At 42.5% G+C, this 17,197-nt stretch overlaps 1 protein-coding gene across 1 annotated transcript in view; it reads right to left on the bottom strand.

The window, feature by feature from the left end:
* The window catches only part of PGBD5 (piggyBac transposable element derived 5), a gene marked incomplete at both ends in the record, with an annotated part of 62,177 nt that overhangs the window by 8,369 nt on the left and 36,611 nt on the right, over nucleotides 1-17,197 (bottom strand). The window contains 2 exons of the mRNA XM_080342516.1: nucleotides 5,354-5,534; nucleotides 15,424-15,558. Of these exons, the coding sequence (XP_080198642.1) occupies nucleotides 5,354-5,534; nucleotides 15,424-15,558 (316 nt within the window). The remainder of the gene's footprint in view (nucleotides 1-5,353; nucleotides 5,535-15,423; nucleotides 15,559-17,197) is intronic.

Raw genomic sequence — 17,197 nt, 5'->3', positions numbered from 1 at the left:
ATACTACAGGAATATTAATATAGTAATTGCTAATACTCCTTAATTAGTCCACAGTTGCTGTGGGCAGGTCTACAAGGAGCTAAGGCTCTTCCACCAGAAAGTAAAAGCACTTATACCAGAAGAAGGTCAACCAACACAGCAACGGGGCAACTTCATTCTGAAGGAGGAAGCGTGCAGCACTCCATCATTTACTTCTAATGACTTCCAGTCCATGGAAATCTGCAAGTTCCTCCCACAAAAGGCAACGAGAAAAGCCTGAAGACAACAGGCTTTCAGTCAATACAGGAGGACCTGCACCTCCACTGGGAGGCTTTTTTGTTTTGGTTTGTTTTTTTTATTTCTTCTTTTGCTAAGATGTACCCAAACAGTGCAGGTCATGTACCTGCAAACTTTGGCATTAACACAGCAAACTTTTAGAAAGCTTTTTCCAGCCAATATTAAGGTCTTCCTGCTCTGATAACGAGCAAGCCTGAGAAGAATCTCTTCACTGCCTGAAGTTTATGACTCACTGAAGGTTGATACTTACTGTCTCCAGGAGACTGCAATGGTATAAAAACAAGCTAATGAGTATATTATTGTGCTAGAGCTTCAAAATAGCAACAGCCATCTCTGAGATCCCATAATAATTAATTGTAGCTTTTCTGTTAGCTCAGGCAATAAACCTGCAGAAAGCTTCCAGCAGATGTTTCACTCCTCATGCAGAATAATGTGAACCATTTCTTCTCTCCAGAATACACCGTGCAACCTTCCTGCTGTATAGCCTAGAAAAGTGCAACACTTCTGCAGATTTACTAATGTCTCTTATTAAGGATGCCACACTTAATCTGTAGAGATTTTTAAAGCCACACAGTTACTATAGCAATAGAAGCAATAAAAATGATGCCCATCTGGCTCAATGAAGTTTTTGTGTGTAATTAGATCAGCATCACAACAGGTGTTTGCCACATACACGGGAGTCAGTGGAGACAGGTTGTCCTCTTCTGGTCTTCCTAAACTGTAACTGCAATATAAATGCATACACCTAAGACAGCTTAGGAAAAATGAGGAAACGCTGTGTAGTCATCCAAGGTTCTTTCCCAGGGTCTTCAGGCCACAGAGAGCTTATGCTGAAGCCTGTTTCACCACATCTCCATTAATACCATTCGCAAAGGCAACCAGGCTCGAGCTAGTTTAGGCAAAACCCCCCACATTCTGCAATCTATATCCCACATGCAACACTGGGTTGAGTCAGAGCTAGGGCAACTGGGGAGCCTGCGGTGGAGGAGATGAGAGCTTGCTGTAGAGTCCATGTGCTGGAGTTGCAAGGTCGTGCAAAGCTTGTGGGAGTGCCATGGTCACCCAGGCTGGCAACTCCTTCGGCTTTGCCAGCCCCAGCCACTCTGCGGGACAGAGTCAGCAGCTCTTGCTAGCTTAGAAATTGCAAAAGGGAGTTTCGGGGATCACATGTTTAAGGGAAGCATGGGACACAGGGCTTTAGCAGGTGCTGTTCTCTATAAGGGACAAAATTAATGCTTAAGAGGAGGAAAAAAGGCATGTGCACTATGAATGTCACAGCAAATAATGACAGCTGTCTGCTCACACAACACAGAATTTGGGGCATTTCAGTGCAGGTTTCCAGGTCTATTCAGAGGCCAGAGAAAGAAATGCTTTGTATGTCTCCTGAAAATCAAAAAAAGAGGTCTATTCGGGTTTTTGATTTTGCAAAAGCTCAAAGTGCACTGTCTTATTTTCCAAGTTCTTTCTATTTTCTCAGCTCTTGGTATCCTCAGAGATCTCAGAATTATGTTCGCCAATATCCCATTATATTACTAGGCACTTTTCTCTACTGTAGTACAGTGAAGGTGCTACACAGCAGGCTCTCAATAATGAACAATGCGGTTTTTGCAGAATGTATGTGTGGGTTAGGCTTAGGAAAAACAAACGATAGTTAACGTTCCACAAAAATCTTCATAGGATCACAGGATGCTATGGATTAAAGGATAGTTCAGGCTGGAAGGCAACTCAGAAAATCTCTAGTCCCATCCCCTGCTCAGAGTAGGGTCAGCTGTGAGGTCAGACAGCGTTGCTCAGCGCTTTACCTTGTCTGGGCTTGCAAACCTCCAAGGACGAAGACTGTACAACCTGACTGGGCATCCTGCTCCACTGTCCTCAGAAAAACCCTTACACCCAGTCTGAACTACTTCTGCTTCAGCTTCTGTCTGCTGGTTTTCGTCCTTCCACGATACACCACTGTGAAGAGCCAGCTCCCTTCTCTCGATAACCTCCTCAGGGTAGTATAAGGCTGCTGTTGGGTACCCCCTGAAGCCTCCCCTTCTCAGGTCGGTCCCCCCTGAAGCCTTCTCTTCTCAGGTCAAACAAGCACAGTTCCCTCCCCGAAGAGGAGCATGTGTTCGAGCCTCTGGTCAGGCTGGTGGCTTTCTGCTGAACTTATTCCAGTTTATCCTGTATTAGGTAGGTCTTGTCCAAAACTCCTGAGTAGGAGGCAATAATCTCTTCCCTTGAACTACAGGGCTGAGGCTACACACGTGTTAACACAGCTCAAGATGGTGCTGACCATCTTCGCTGCCAAGGCACACCACTGACCGGTGTTTAACTCTCTGGCTACCTAGACTTCAGGTCCTTTTCATCAAGAATTTTGAGAGCAACTAATACATTTTTAGTGGGTATCTTTTTCTAGATTTTCCAGAATTTCCTTTCGTTCTCTTAAATGTCAATTTACGTCCCCTGAAAGTTTATAGTTTCTAAGCACTAGGTTATTTAAATTTCCCCCTATTTCTCTGTTGATAGTTTCAAAAAGACCCCAAACAACACAAAGCAGTTAAGATTAATACCAATTTCTTCTTGTTTTTCAGTTCTTAATGGGGTCTTTCTACTACTGACCCTGCTCTAGCCCAGAAACGGAATTTTCTTGAATAAGAAAAGTAAAATCATCAGTTTAAAGAATGGAACTTGAACTGTCATGAGCACCTGAGCATAGATGCTCTTCAACATAGATGCTCTCACGACACTTCTTGGTCATGGTGTGGCCCTGTTCAGATTTAGCTGGCTAAGCCATGTATCAAAAAACATTAAGGTCATTGCTGAGAGTGATAGTGTGATACATAAGGAAAGATCTCTGCTGAGTCCAGACTTCTCTGCCTGCCTCTCCCTGAATGCACTGCCCATGCAGTAGAATCCCAGCAGGTGCTGGCAATACATGAGCTGCTTTGCAGTGGAGTCAGTAAACATCAACTCCTTCAGGGCTCTTAATTGCTGCTTGACATCTCTAGCATTTCACCTCTCCAGTGTCTCATAGTACTGCCTGTTTAACATCCCCTGGCAAAACCTCTGAGCTAGTAACTGACGGTAAATGCAGACAATCCGATGTCCTTATTAAACAGAAACACTTCGACATTCTCCCCATGATCTTCTTCATACAGGAGTGCCACGCTGTTTTGCAAAGCCAATAAACCTGCTACCTTAGTGTCAACCCCCCACGCACCCCATAGCTTCACGCCCAGGAACGTGATAGCAGGTACCAGATTTGAAATTTAACTTTGGCAGCAGCAGTCAAATATCAGAAAAAGTCTCATGAAGCCATATAACAAATCATGAACCAAACTGAAATCTCAGTATAGCATTAGCATGCTTGATCAGAGAGTAAATCAAAATTACATGCTTTAAAAAGACATTACTGAATTTGCTACCTGTAGAAACTGTTAATCTCAACGATCTGTTCAGTGTAAAGACCATGAATAATTCACCCCATGAACAATTTGAATTATCTGTAAGTAATAAACAATCAGCTGGATCAGTAGCCATGCATCTTCTCCACTGGTGTTACAGATCTACTGGGTCATGCCATATTGTCTTTATCCTTCCCTAGCTAAGCATAAAGAGTGCGACTCAACAGTCAGATTTTTGTCTGTCAGTCTCTACATTTACACCTCACACATCTCAGGTACTAGGAGTATGTTTGTTATCCTCTATATTTTTTTTTGAACCCACATTTTGCACCATTGCTTTGGTAGTCTTAACATAATGCTTATAATCAGCTGTGAAAAGAGTAATTTACTAAAGAACAGTCTCTGCTCAGAGGAATAACAGTGCACTATAAATACGCTTGACTTCTTTCCCATTTGGCTGTTTGCAGCATTTGGGAAACCAGGACTCTTTTGTGAGAATATGGTGATATTGCACTGTACTCTGTGAGCTTCTAGCTTACTTAAAATAATGTAGGAGTTGGCTCATGCACGGAACTCAACAGTGCGTGTGCAGTCTGCATTGCCAACTACAGCACTGGTGCGGCTGACTGGTGTTCTCATTTCAAGGAGAATCAAGATATTGTCTCAATTTCCAGTCTTTCCCCCTGCTTTGGGCCACATGCCATTAATATAATGCCTCAGGTGGGTTTAATTTTCTGCAATGGAAAACATGTCAAGCTCAAACCTCTATCTTCAGTGGTGTGTTGAAAAGAGAAACGGTCCTGTAGCCTCCTCCTATGTGATTCATAACGGCAGCCTCCAGTCTTACTGCTATGGAGGATCTATTGTACATACCATACCGATGATGAAAAGCTGTGCTGACTGAAGAACAAGCTGAGAGTTACATTGAGATGACTTAGAAATGACTGTCAAGAGTGCAGGAGCCTATAATTTAAGGGGAGCCACAAGTCCTCAGAATTTCTGAAAGCAAAGTAACATGCGGCTTTTCCACACCCAAGGTGAGGGGGCATTTGACAGAGAGGATATCCTGGGATTACTCTCTGCACTAGCAAGGAACTGGCTGGGACAGCCACATTGCCATATTGATGGACATTCTGCTGGCAAGTGTGCCAGTGTAGAGTTCATTATGCTTTCAGGACAAAAAACTGTCCTACCAAGGCATGTTTACACCAGAAAACAGGCGAACCATGCTAGTGCTCTTGCAATGGCATAAGATGTCTTCTAGAGAAGTCATACCTTCAGTAAATACTAAATCAGCAAGGACTTCTAAGGCATACCTTTAAGAATTCATCCCAACCCTAGCCTTTTACAATGGGAACAGAAAAATCACAGGCAGCTAGGAAATCCTTCGAAAAGTCCCCCAGGCCATACAGGACATTAGACCTCACACTTCTGAGGCAAAGAACAAAAGGAAAGGCTTTAAATATCCTTATTAAAAATACTTTTACATCCTCATTTTCAACTTTAAGATTTAAAGAGCAACTTAGAAAGTCCTTTTCATAGTACCTTTCCATGAATGAGATCTTTTCTTAGAGATGACCAACTTACCTGAAATCTTGGTGAAGCATTTTGGGAGTTTTTTTAATGCAGTGGCAGGAGGCCCCTAGGTCTATCATCATTAAAACCCAGTGAGTCACCCGTATACACACCTTGCTTCTCAAATTCTTCGAAGAGATTCAGGCTGGTAATGCTTGGGCCAGTGAAGATGATGTAGTTCTTCCCAGAGGCGTTCTGACAAAGGCTTTTGGCGACCATACTGTGGAGCTGTGGTTTGTTCTTCAAAGCATCCAGCCCATCAGCACCACTCCCTTCTTTGAGATGGACATAAATCTTAAATGAGAAATAGTAAGAAAAGTCAGAAGGTTATAAGGAATCCAGAGGGAGCAGATGCAATTGCCAACATACCTGCTCAGCTCAACTGGAAACAAGCGGAGAGTCAAGGCAACAGATACTTTTTATAAACTGTTAATATCTAAAGCCTCTTTCAATGGGCTGTTGCTTTAAAACCACCTCAGGTTAGCTGGCACAACTACCTATAAATACAGTGTCCTTTGCCTCAGTTTAAGGGCTTTCTGAGGTTCTTGTCACTGTTGTGCAGTTTGAAGATTGTTTGCTTGGCAGGAAAAGACTCAAGTCATAACGGAGATTACATGTTGTACTGAATCGGCACAGGCTTTAATGCTGCCAGTAAGAGGAAAGCATGGAAGCTTAGTTTCCAAAAAGGCCCCTACAAGATGACTAGAAGGAAATGGCCCATTCGCTCACTGCAGTAATGTTCAGATTTATTTCTGTTGGCTGCAAGTGCATGTGCACCCCCGCAAATGAGAGAAGCCAGCAATACACATACCCAACCAGCCAGAACATCCTCATCAAACTCTCCAGGCACAGTGCTAATTCTGAGATCCTTTTCTTAGATCTTGATTTGGAGACAACTCACCGAAACAGATTGAACCAGGAACCAGGGTACAGCGCAATATGCTGCTGTTCCTAGGGAAATGTCTGGCTCATTTGCAGCAGGCTGCAGCAGCTTTAGCGTGTAGCCTGCTGCTGTGCCATCCACAATGTTGTGCATTCAAGAGAGCTGTCACCATTGTCTCTTGGTGGACATAGAGGTCTGCATTAGAGTGCAAGAACATTTATCCCTTAGTAACGTGACTATAATTAACTACACACAGTCCAGCTAGTACACCCACCAACTGATAGAGAGCACTGAAGTAAAGCTATTCCTTCATTTCCACAAGAGATGCCTCTACAAGATGAGTCTTCTGCGTTGTCATGCTGAGGAAGAAAGCACATAACCCCTCCTTTGTACATAAGTCTTCCATTTTATTTCACTGACAGTATTTTACAAGTATAACATACACCAAAGTTGAGTACCCATTAAAATCAACCGGACATCTGACCTTCACCTTGTCCTAAAAGTCAGCAGAAGTAACCTGCTGGAAAGAGAAATGAGAAGCAGCAGACACTGTGCTCAGTCACTCAAACCGTAACACCATGGAACTTGCAAAGATTTAAAAACACACACAAAGCAAATTTTCTGAAAAAATTTGCCTAGGCCTGCCTTCATGAGGTTGGCTTTGAAATACTCAAATCTTTTAGAAAGTCCAGAAACTTTTACTTGCCAGAAAAAAAGCTGAAACTTGCTCAATATTCAGGGGCAGGGAAAAGGAATTTTGGCTTGTTTGTTGGAATGATGTATCCACAACTAACTTTTGTTAAACTTGCTTGAGACCTCAACCATCCAGAACAGGTAGCACTGTTTTCCGTATATACATATTTTTCTCTTACCAACACACTTCTTCGTAAAGGAAAGTTCATTACAATGCTTAGAGGACAAAAATGCTCACATGTTTTCAGTAGGGCTCCCAGTAATTTATATCTCAATGATCTTGGAGAGGAATAAAATTCAATTAAACAGCTTCTCCCTATTTTAGATGGTTTATCTCCCAGCACTGATATTTTAGACATATTAATGTAATATGCCCCAGCAATTCATGTGCTGTGAAACAGACCACAGGAGTGTGTTATGTAAGAAATCTCTGGGAAATGAGACATAATTTGTATTTTGAAGTAACTGATGTGCTGAAGAACAGAGTTGGTGAAAGGACGAATACATGCTAATTCTAAAAAGAAGTACAGCACATATTAAAAGGAAGTCTTAAATAGCCATTATTTAGCTTTACCAAAAAAAAAAAAAAAGAAGTCCCTTTTTTGATATAAACAGATGAAGAGAAAGGCAGGAAAGTTTGTAGACTCCCTGACTATGCTCCACTGACTTTTGAAAGCTGTCAAATTTGTGCTTTCCCCAACGCTAAGGCTGAGGACTACCTAATTACAGTAAGTCATTTAGGTTATTAATCAGGGCTCAAGAGAGCAGCTTAACCGTGCAATGCATACAAAGGGCAGACTGTTCCAAATTTACAGCAAAGGTATTTCATGGTAACTGGCATCAAAATTAAGATTAGGTTACTAGTATGTCAGCACAGAGACCACACATCAAGCCCTGAAAAACTACAGACAAGGCAGTGGAGACAAAAATGCAGACAGATTAGTTTTGACCTTGGATTAGCAGTTGAGCTGAAAACAAGGTAGGAATCTCTTAAGTCTATGAGAGTGTCCTACACCTTCCCTTCCCTAGTGCAGTAAGTCTCAACCAACTGAGAGTTTCTCCTGCTCCATGCTCTCTTCATGTTCCCCATGGAGTATTCCCCAAGGGATGAGACAGTCTGCTGGTGAGCCAACTGGTTCCGCACCATGGGCTGGGTGGGTCTGCAAACAGCTACTTTAAAGCACATGCTCACCATGCAAGTGTCTACTGAGGTATCACTGTATTCCTACTAGAATGCTACATACTGCATAGGTTTTGTTAGCAGAGTTGCCTGTGCATCTGGTGCCCTCCCTCTGTGCTCCCCTCTATCTCAAGGGTCCTTGTAATGGTCACCTTGTGATTCTCATCCCCCTTTGCTCTGTTCACCTCCCCAGTGTAACCAAAACATTCATACCCACTACTGAACCTTTCCTCCTCCTCCAGTATTAAATATATTCCACTTTTTCCTCCTAGGGCATTTTGGTGAGTGTCCAAGCACAGCCTTTGTCCTTGGCAGACTTTTTCGTGTTTTGGAGAACTACCATTCAAAGCTTTATCATGCTCAGCTCTATTGGGCAAATGGGTGACAGCAGCAAAATTGTGGAAGGCATTAAGGCTGTTGTGAAACAGAGGCTGGCTACAGACAACTGGCAAAGGCATAGCTTCAAATATCCTTGCAAGTGCTTAAGATCCCATATGGCCTTCATTTTCCTTGTCCTCATCCTCTCACCCAGCTTATTTCATTCTACCTCAAATCGTTAAGATCCTGCCTACTGAAGCTCACAGCATTCCCCGCCCCATTCTGTAATACATTATAAGTGGTATTTAACAGTTAGCAGTCTGCAGAAAAAGCAGAGTTGCCAGAAATTGACTGCAAGACCTTTACATACATAGTCAGGAGCTGCTCCCCAATAATGTCTATTAAACTATAAAACTAAACCAGATCTTCTGGTTTGCCCTTTGACAGTATCTGAGCTTTGTGCCCTTCCCATGTGCTCCAACAGCAAAATGTGGCCAGCGGTACAGGCTGAAGAACTGGTGCTGGACAACAGGTGGAGATGTTGGCAGCAACATCCTCTGCTTCTGCAGGTGACAGTCAAAGCAAAGCTACTTGAGTATCTGCAGAGATCACTTTCACTGTGCATCTTTTTCTAGTGGCTACTGATCTATTCAATCTACAGCACCAAATGGGAGAACTTCTATAGATGTGACATCATCTGTCTTAGGAGGCAACTACAGGCTGAAGCTCTTTATCCTGCAGTGCTGGGACAGACACAGAGCTTTCTCCAGACATCCCTCAACTGTTTGTTTCTTATCAGAACAGCTACACATTCAATTCTGCCATCTCTCTATTGACTGCAGTCCTACTGCACCAGATACTTTCAATCCAACACGTTTTAATCCCACGTGCACAATACCAGCTCTTGCTTCTCACACCACTTAACTCATCCCTCAAACCCTCCTCTCCTCTGCCTTCAGCCTCCATGCAGCATCCTAACAGTCTTCCCTTTAAGAGCCTGACAGTAAGGAATTATCGCAGTCTATGGCTCGTTTTTCATTCCACCAACAAGTTCTTCTGCCTCTTCCCATCGCAAACATAAATATCAATCACTGTACCCAAATGACCAAGTGCAGGGTATGGGTGAAGATTGTGCTGAGCTCTTTCAAAACAAAACAAACAAAAACAACAACAAAAATCACAATCAACCAACTACAACAACAAAAAATCAACCCAAACAAACAAAACCAAAGCAAACTATTCTGGAAGGACTGCCTACACAGAGGCAACCAGAAATGACATCCCATTTCTGAGGAGATTTCACAAGTTGTCAGGTGAGAGGCAAGTCAATCACCTGTCATACAGAAACTCAAACCAAGCATGCTTGGCTACAGAGGCAGACTGCTGGAGAGAGTCCCACCAGAGGACGGAAGGTCTCATAGGAGACATCTGTGCTACAAGCCAACAGCAATTTCCTTGCTCTGGACTGGTAATTTACCCTACGGAAAATTCATGTGGAAAGTTCGTAAGGTCTCACTAGAAACTGGATAAAAAAACCTGAGCACTTAGGAACAAAATCTGCATCTTGACTGCACATTTAAGAGTGCCATAGAAAGTAAAATATTGGTGATTCCGCACATATTCAAAGCTCAGATGGCAAATTGAAAGCACTTGTGAATAGCACATCCCAAATACTCCACATTCATACATAATTGAAGCACCCCAGGGTACAATTCTCAAATGAAATAGATGACATTTGGAAGAAAAGGGGAGGGGGGGTAGCAATAAACAGAAGGAAGATTTTGAAGGCTACGTTGTACAAAATATCTCACAAAGGGTAGACCCTAAACAACCAGAAAAAAGCAGCCAAGTTTTTAGGTGGCAGAGTTATAAAAGCAAAAGAACCAAGAATGGTATTATCATATTTTTTGGATCCTGAATACTATCAAAAAAGTAACTTCTTTCTTCTGTAGACTTCACAGCTAAATACTTGACTGCTCAGGCTGATTGCATGTCATGTTTTTCTCATTGATCTGTAAATACTATAAGATTGCAAACTTGATAGAAATGAACAGGGCTGGCCCATCATACACCTGCAAAGCTACCTTTCCACTTTATATCAGTGAGCAAGAAGATAACTGACTTAAAATTGAGATCTGAGATTCTCAGATGTTGACAATGCAGAATCACATGCATTTAAAAAAGTAGGGCCTGGTGGGGGCCAGAGGAAGAAAGCAGAAAGGATTTTCCAGCGACCAGTGACTGACAAAGGAAGGCAATCAGATTTCCTGGTATCCCCTCGCAGCCAAAGCCTGACCTTGAGAATCTCCTCAAAGGAGCTGCTACATCTGTGCATTCCAGATGCAACCATCCCAGCAACAGAGAATTTATCAGAGCACTATTTAAAGAAACCCAAGGACTCAGACTAATCTCTAAACAGAACTTAAATAGGCTAAACCACCAACATTTCTGAGTAGCTTTATGAAACAAGTGCACAGATGGCTGACTCTCCCGCAGCTCTGACCTTGAAAACAAAATTCATTCCAGGCTTATTTACCCCTCCCTTTCTCAGTGACTGAATGCACTTATGTAGTGTGTTGTGAAATCATAATTTCTTTAGGGCATCACCTCAGTTCCCCTAAATTCTGGAAGTTCTTCCTCTGTAAAATCAACAGGGTTATGAAGTATTCAAGCTGTCTCTACTTAGCCTGTTTGAAATCAAGAATGAACTACAGCATTTACTATAAAAGCACGGTATTTACTTTGCTTGGGGTTTTTTTGCTGCAACTGAGAGCTCTGCCACTGATCTGTGGAGTGACCTCAGACATCTCCCTTCACCGAGACTGCTGCTCTTCAAGGAGAGAGAGATTTCTAACCTCTCATGCAGAGGCCACCCTGATCCAGGGTGCACTCTCCAAATAGCGCTATAGTGCAAATTGCTGATTGTTCAGCAATGTGGGAAGACTCAAGCTGCAGAGACACAGTCTTTTTCCTTAATCTGTTCTGACTCATCACTTCTTCATGGTAAGGAGTGGAAGGTGGAAACTCAAATTCAGTCCCAGCACAAGGATCTAAAGGACTTAATAAATCTGAGCAACACATTTCACAGGGACATTACTGAAAATGAAATGCATTATTGCAAGAACTTTCTGCCAGTGAATAAAAGTGCAGAGCCCATATAGCTGGGGGTGGTGAGAATAGCCTCAGAGAACAAATTTCATCTCAAGGAACAGGAAAGGATACACACATCCATAAGGTCATATCTTCTCCAACATATCACATCACAGTTTTTTAAAGTGAATAATTAGGTTGAGCTAATTCCATTACCACCTATCATAGTGATTAATATTGCCTGACCACCCCTTTTCAGTGCTCTCTACCATCTACATACCGCCTTCCATTTTGTTGATTGATGGCTCTTTGGGTCAGGGACTGTGTTTAGGGTTATCTTTATGCCATGGGCCTATGGCAACAGCTCGTCCTGCCTCACTCCCCGTGGGGTTCAGTGCATGGCACCAGCTTCCTGTGCTTCATTCTCCTTCTCCAAAATGACCAGAAAACATTCTCATGCAAGAGAAGCTATGGAAGGACTAAGCATCACTGTGTAACAGTTTACCCATGGCCACACTCATTCCTTATGAGCCACACAAGCAAAGGAGAGCTCATGATGTGTCCTACTAGGACTAACTAGCCCTGATCAGATATTTGGGAACTCTCAGCAATTTTTTATGAGCTCTGTTGCTATATCTAAAATGGAAAAGAGTCCTACCAATCATATTTATGCACGTTTTACAACGAAGTGTTCCAGACTTTGAGAGAAAAGGATAGAAATACAAACTGATACAACTAGAGGTTTGATTTAAATAGGATGGCTTACTCAGCAAATACTCTAAGAAAGAAAGAAACGCTTGTGTGCTACTATGATCATCTAAACTGCAATCAAGATATTAAAATACCGGTTTGAAAAGTGTCTTAGTGGAGGGAAAAGAGGAGATGGAGCAGAGATGGACACCTGAGGTCCTGCAAACTGAGTCTGCTGTTCTCATTGAACTAGAAAGAAAAAAACAAGAAGGCCCAAGTCTTCTCCTGCTGCAGAAGCTGCTGCCACCTTCATGTCCAACATCAAGGATGAGTGAAAAAGGCAACAGTGTCAGGGCAGTTTTGCTACCCACTTTGCCACACTCAGCTCTCTTGGAGCCCTTCTAACTCTCTGAAAGATTTTGTTCGTGTTCCCAGCTGCTGCAGATGTATATTTACTTTGTTTGAATGATGTGTCCTTCCTGCATGTTCCCACTTGGCCAGCTGACCGTGAAAAGATGCTTTGCTTGAAAAATTCTGAAGCAGAGATACAATCTGAAATTGTGCATCCATCTTAAAACAGAGACTTAACTGTCAGGGTGGAGTCAAGTTATCTGTATTAGAGATGACAGAAAAGCAGTCTAATATATCTACATTATTTATATTATGCATACATAAGCCTATGCACCTTCTCATATCCACAAGCAATACTTAATTTTTATGCTGCTTCTGTTCCACGAATGGCTTATTGGGCTGGATTTGTAAACAAACACCATTTGCTTAAAAAAGCAAATGATGACCCCAAAAGAAGTATTTACTTACACTCCAAAACGTGAATCAGAGTTTCGTTCATGAGAACAAACAGATATAAGAATCTGGGGAGTCAAACAGCTATAATTCCTATAACGTTAACGACAGCCCTGTGAGCTGCCAGCCACGAGCTTCTCAGAGTAGCTCAACATGTGGCTTCAAAACACTGGTATCAGTTTTACATTAGGAAAACAAAACCAACTCTTTTCATCATAGGACAATCAGGTCACTGAGAAAACTGGGATGTCCTCAAATAGGCATTTCAACGTGAGGATTTCCATTCAGGTTCAGAGGACCTTGCTTTTGGCCAGGAGCATCACAGACCTCTTGAGGTCCCTTCCATTGTTGAGAGCCACTCATATGTAGCTGACTTCCCTCTTCTGCCTGGGCTGCCTCACCTTTTTATAGAAATGTATTATTCATTCTTTTGAAACTGAATTAGCCTGATTTATGTAGTGTTTATAGTCACATTTTATCCTGAATAAAATGACCTCAATGTCATCATGTGGAAACAATGAGGGAGGGAATTCATCCAGACAGTATGACAGAATTTCTACATATTTCCAAGTGGGTGCTGTACAGTTTTTCTGACAGCATACAACTGATATACCAATCAGTCCTTAACCATCAGGCAACAAGTCCTTCCTTGTGATGGCAGTTTCACAAGAGATGGAGGGGAAGGTGTGCACATGAAGGGTGGAAACACTAGATTTTCTTCTTGTTTAGATGAATTTTCTCCATACATTAAACACAGGGGAAAAAACAAAATAAAACAAAAAAACCCCACACCACACACAAAAAACCAAAATCTGTTTTAATACAGTAAATAAACCAAACCACCACTGAGTAAGTGCTTTGGATTCTGCAAGATCCCTCACAAGAGTGACATAAAACTGAACACAGTATTTCAAGCATACCATAGTTGAAGATCCTGTTCTCCACAGACTAGGTTTTTCCACTTTAGCATGAACAGTTGTGTTCCTGTACATTTTTTTTTCACCCTTCCCTAAGGTCCCTCTCACCCAATCATTTTAGCATGATGATAATTACAGCCAAGTCATGGAATGGAAAAAGAAGGTGGCTGGTAAGATGATCCTCGACATCATCTGGATGCACGTGAAGCATGAGTATCTAATTCATTAACGGAGCAGGAGGATTAGGGTGGTGCTGAGCATCTATTCATTTAATTTGACATTCCATTAATTTAATCTCTCAATGGACAGGATGGGAGGTGCAATGTAATTATAGCTCAGAATCTGAGACCTTTGGCATGTCTGACAACTTATTAGTTTGGTGGCAGTTAGCTGGGGGGAGCATGGCAAGAGAAATCAGCAAACTTTGTGCTCACTGTACCATTACGTTTCAGTAATAAGCTTCATGTGGGACTGGTGGAGTTCTCCTTGGAGATTAAGGACACTGCCTCTGTGTAGCAAATGACTTTCCAAAAACCTCAAGAGCAGAAACTTCCAAGGATGCTTCACAAGGTGGATCTATTCTGTATCAGACAAAACAACTGCTTTAAAACCTGCATGGAAGATGTATGATCCTGATTTTCTTAGAGTGAACATCGTTGCTGAAAATTCAAACCCCTGTTCCCAGCAAGCCTCTTTTCTTGCACAGCTACTCAAACAGTCATAGTGATTCACAGATCTAATTTTACTGTGAACAAATGTTCAACCACAGCAAATCCACAGGCCCTGTGGTTCTGACATGTATTCAGCCTGAGCAGGCAGCGTGCATGTCCTCCCTGCACCTCCAAACCGCTGCTCCGGAACATGCAGGACGCCACATTTTCACAGAAGCTCTTGGGAAAAGAAAGATCAGAAAATATCTGTCCCCTCACCTCTAGTTATCAAAATAAATGGCTAGATTTTTCAAGAGCTCTCAAAATACATCAGCAATTGGGGAATCTGAGAATTTGAAAAGTTGTCCCCAATGCTTTAAAACACTGAAATCAAAACCTTTAACAAATCTCCCACTCAAGCTCCTATCTCACCTTGAATTCACATCAGATTTTATTTCTTTGGTATAGAAATAGAGGTATGAAAGGAGATGTAATAGGAAAGCCCGCTAATATGTCTCTCACAGAAAAACAGACATCTTGATACCATATCGATTTAGTCTATTAGACCCCGCTGGCTATCACAGATGCAGTGTTATACTTAAAGAGAGAAGCTGACTCACTAAAAATTACAGAAGTCACAGTAGCTAGACATTTAGATAAACTTAAGATGTACAAACAGACAGACCTTTTAACTCCATTTCAATTTAATTAGCTTAGGGCTGGCAGCCAGATGGACAGTATTAGAGACAGGCACCCTCATTTAAATCATATAGCAGAGCATCAGGAACTTGTCACCACCGCTCTTTGGACCCAGTATCTGTGGGAGTCAGAGGCCTCACGTGTTCAGATTGCAGCTCCCAGCAAGGCAATGAAGAGAAATGACTGTTACCTTTGGTCCTGTGATACGTTTAAGGGCCTGCTGGAACTGAATTAAGACATCTGAAGAGGTGAAACCCACCTGGCAGATGAAACCAGTGGATGAGCACTGCCGAACCCAGAGGCTGAATTTCCTCTTTTTCCTCTTGCGCAGCTCCCTCTCTGTGCACGTGGCAATGAAAACGGGATCCTCGTCAATCAGAGGCTCATGTAGTACCTGCAATTGGCAAGAAAAGGGGGAGGGGGGGGAAGAAACAGAATAATACATGATTTCTTAAAAAAATGTTGCTTTAAATTCTTCCCAGGAAATACAATCCTTGTATTGTGCTTGTGTGCATCACCTCATACAAAGGAGCAAAAGCCGTTTTGTTCAATGCTACCATCCAACAAAAAACAGAGCCCGGCCAAGCACATTCCATTGTGGATGGCTACTCTACACATGCTTTGCAAACGCTGCAAAGCATGGCTCTCTCTTCTCACTACCAGCTACGGTTTAACATCCCTCCAATATGTGCCTCTTTGTCTCATTATCAGCAACAGTTCAACACCCCTCCAAAATGAGGCAGGGGAGGGGGAAGGGTGGAGGGCTTGGGGACTGATAGCAGCATCCTTCTCCAGGCTTCATCATCAGCTTCATCGTGTTTGGCAAAATGTCTTCCACCCAAACATCCCCTACAATATGTCATAAAGTACATTCCCTGGTTACAGCAAATGAAAACACACAGCAGAGAAGGAGAGAAGTTAAGGGAGAGAAAGATATTTTCTCCTGCCACTTAAGAAGGTAGTAAAGAGACAGGAAACATTTTTCCTGGTGGCAGCAGCTTCAGGGAAGCCTCTCTTGCCTTAGGACATTAAAAAAATGACAAAAGGAGACAGAAAGATAAAGGACCAGAGGCAGGAAAAGAAAAAGACAAGGCAGACTGGAGTAAGTAATGAAAATCAGTGAAAGTGAAGTAATTTCTGCATTCTGCAGCCAGATGATGTAAATGGTTCCTGCTCCTTATAGCTGTTTTGTTACACTTCTCTCCATTAATTCTTTAGCAAAGTCATTAGGTTTTACACTATAGAACTCACCTATAGAAAAGCATTACTACTTCCTTGCAGCTCACAGGTAGCTGTGTGTAACATACACATGCCTGACTGCACGGCCTAGCAAGTCATTTGTGTGAGTACAAATGCTTGGAAACTGTTGAAAGGTCTCAGCTGATGAATGCTGACCAAACTCAGGCATCTACATCTAAATCAGAGCAAGTCATCACAGGTTCCCCTCTTTCTACACAGGGAGAAAGCAGTCCCAGCAGGTCATAATTCATATGCTCTTAAAGACATGTAAAATAGGTCAGATGGGTTATGATCTAAAGGAGCCCACATTTTTCCAGTGACCACCACCCCAGGAGACAGGCTCAGATACCAGTATCCATGGTGCAGAGGCTCTCACCCTCAGAGTTACCCTTTCCATGTCTGTGTGTGTCCTACTTTTGTGCACATCTACACGCAGCCAGTAGAGGAAATGAGAACAAAGCTGCATTAAACCTGGGAGCAAAGCTTGTAGGAGAGATGTGGTGGGTAAGCAGTTAAATACTAGTGATGAGCAGCTGCTGGCCTCCTGAATACAAGATGTTTGTTGAACATCACTGTCAGCCCAAAATAGGCACCCGTGCCCTCCTTGCGCAGTGGTGGCTGCACACTTTCATTTATACACACTCCACTACTTAACGCCTCATAAAACATTCACAGGACCATCCCAAAGCACTCTTGTGAAATGTTCAAATTATACACCAAAATGCAGATGCAAGCAAGAAGAGCTGTGCACAAAGCTATCTGTTCTTAAAGCTGCTGCTGCCCCATTTCCCCAC

Source organism: Nesoenas mayeri (genome assembly GCF_963082525.1).
Source record: "Nesoenas mayeri genome assembly, chromosome: 3".
Lineage (NCBI taxonomy): Eukaryota > Metazoa > Chordata > Aves > Columbiformes > Columbidae > Nesoenas > Nesoenas mayeri.
The sequence above is the reverse complement of the archived record's forward strand: the minus strand, read 5'-3'. Positions and strand labels throughout refer to the sequence as shown.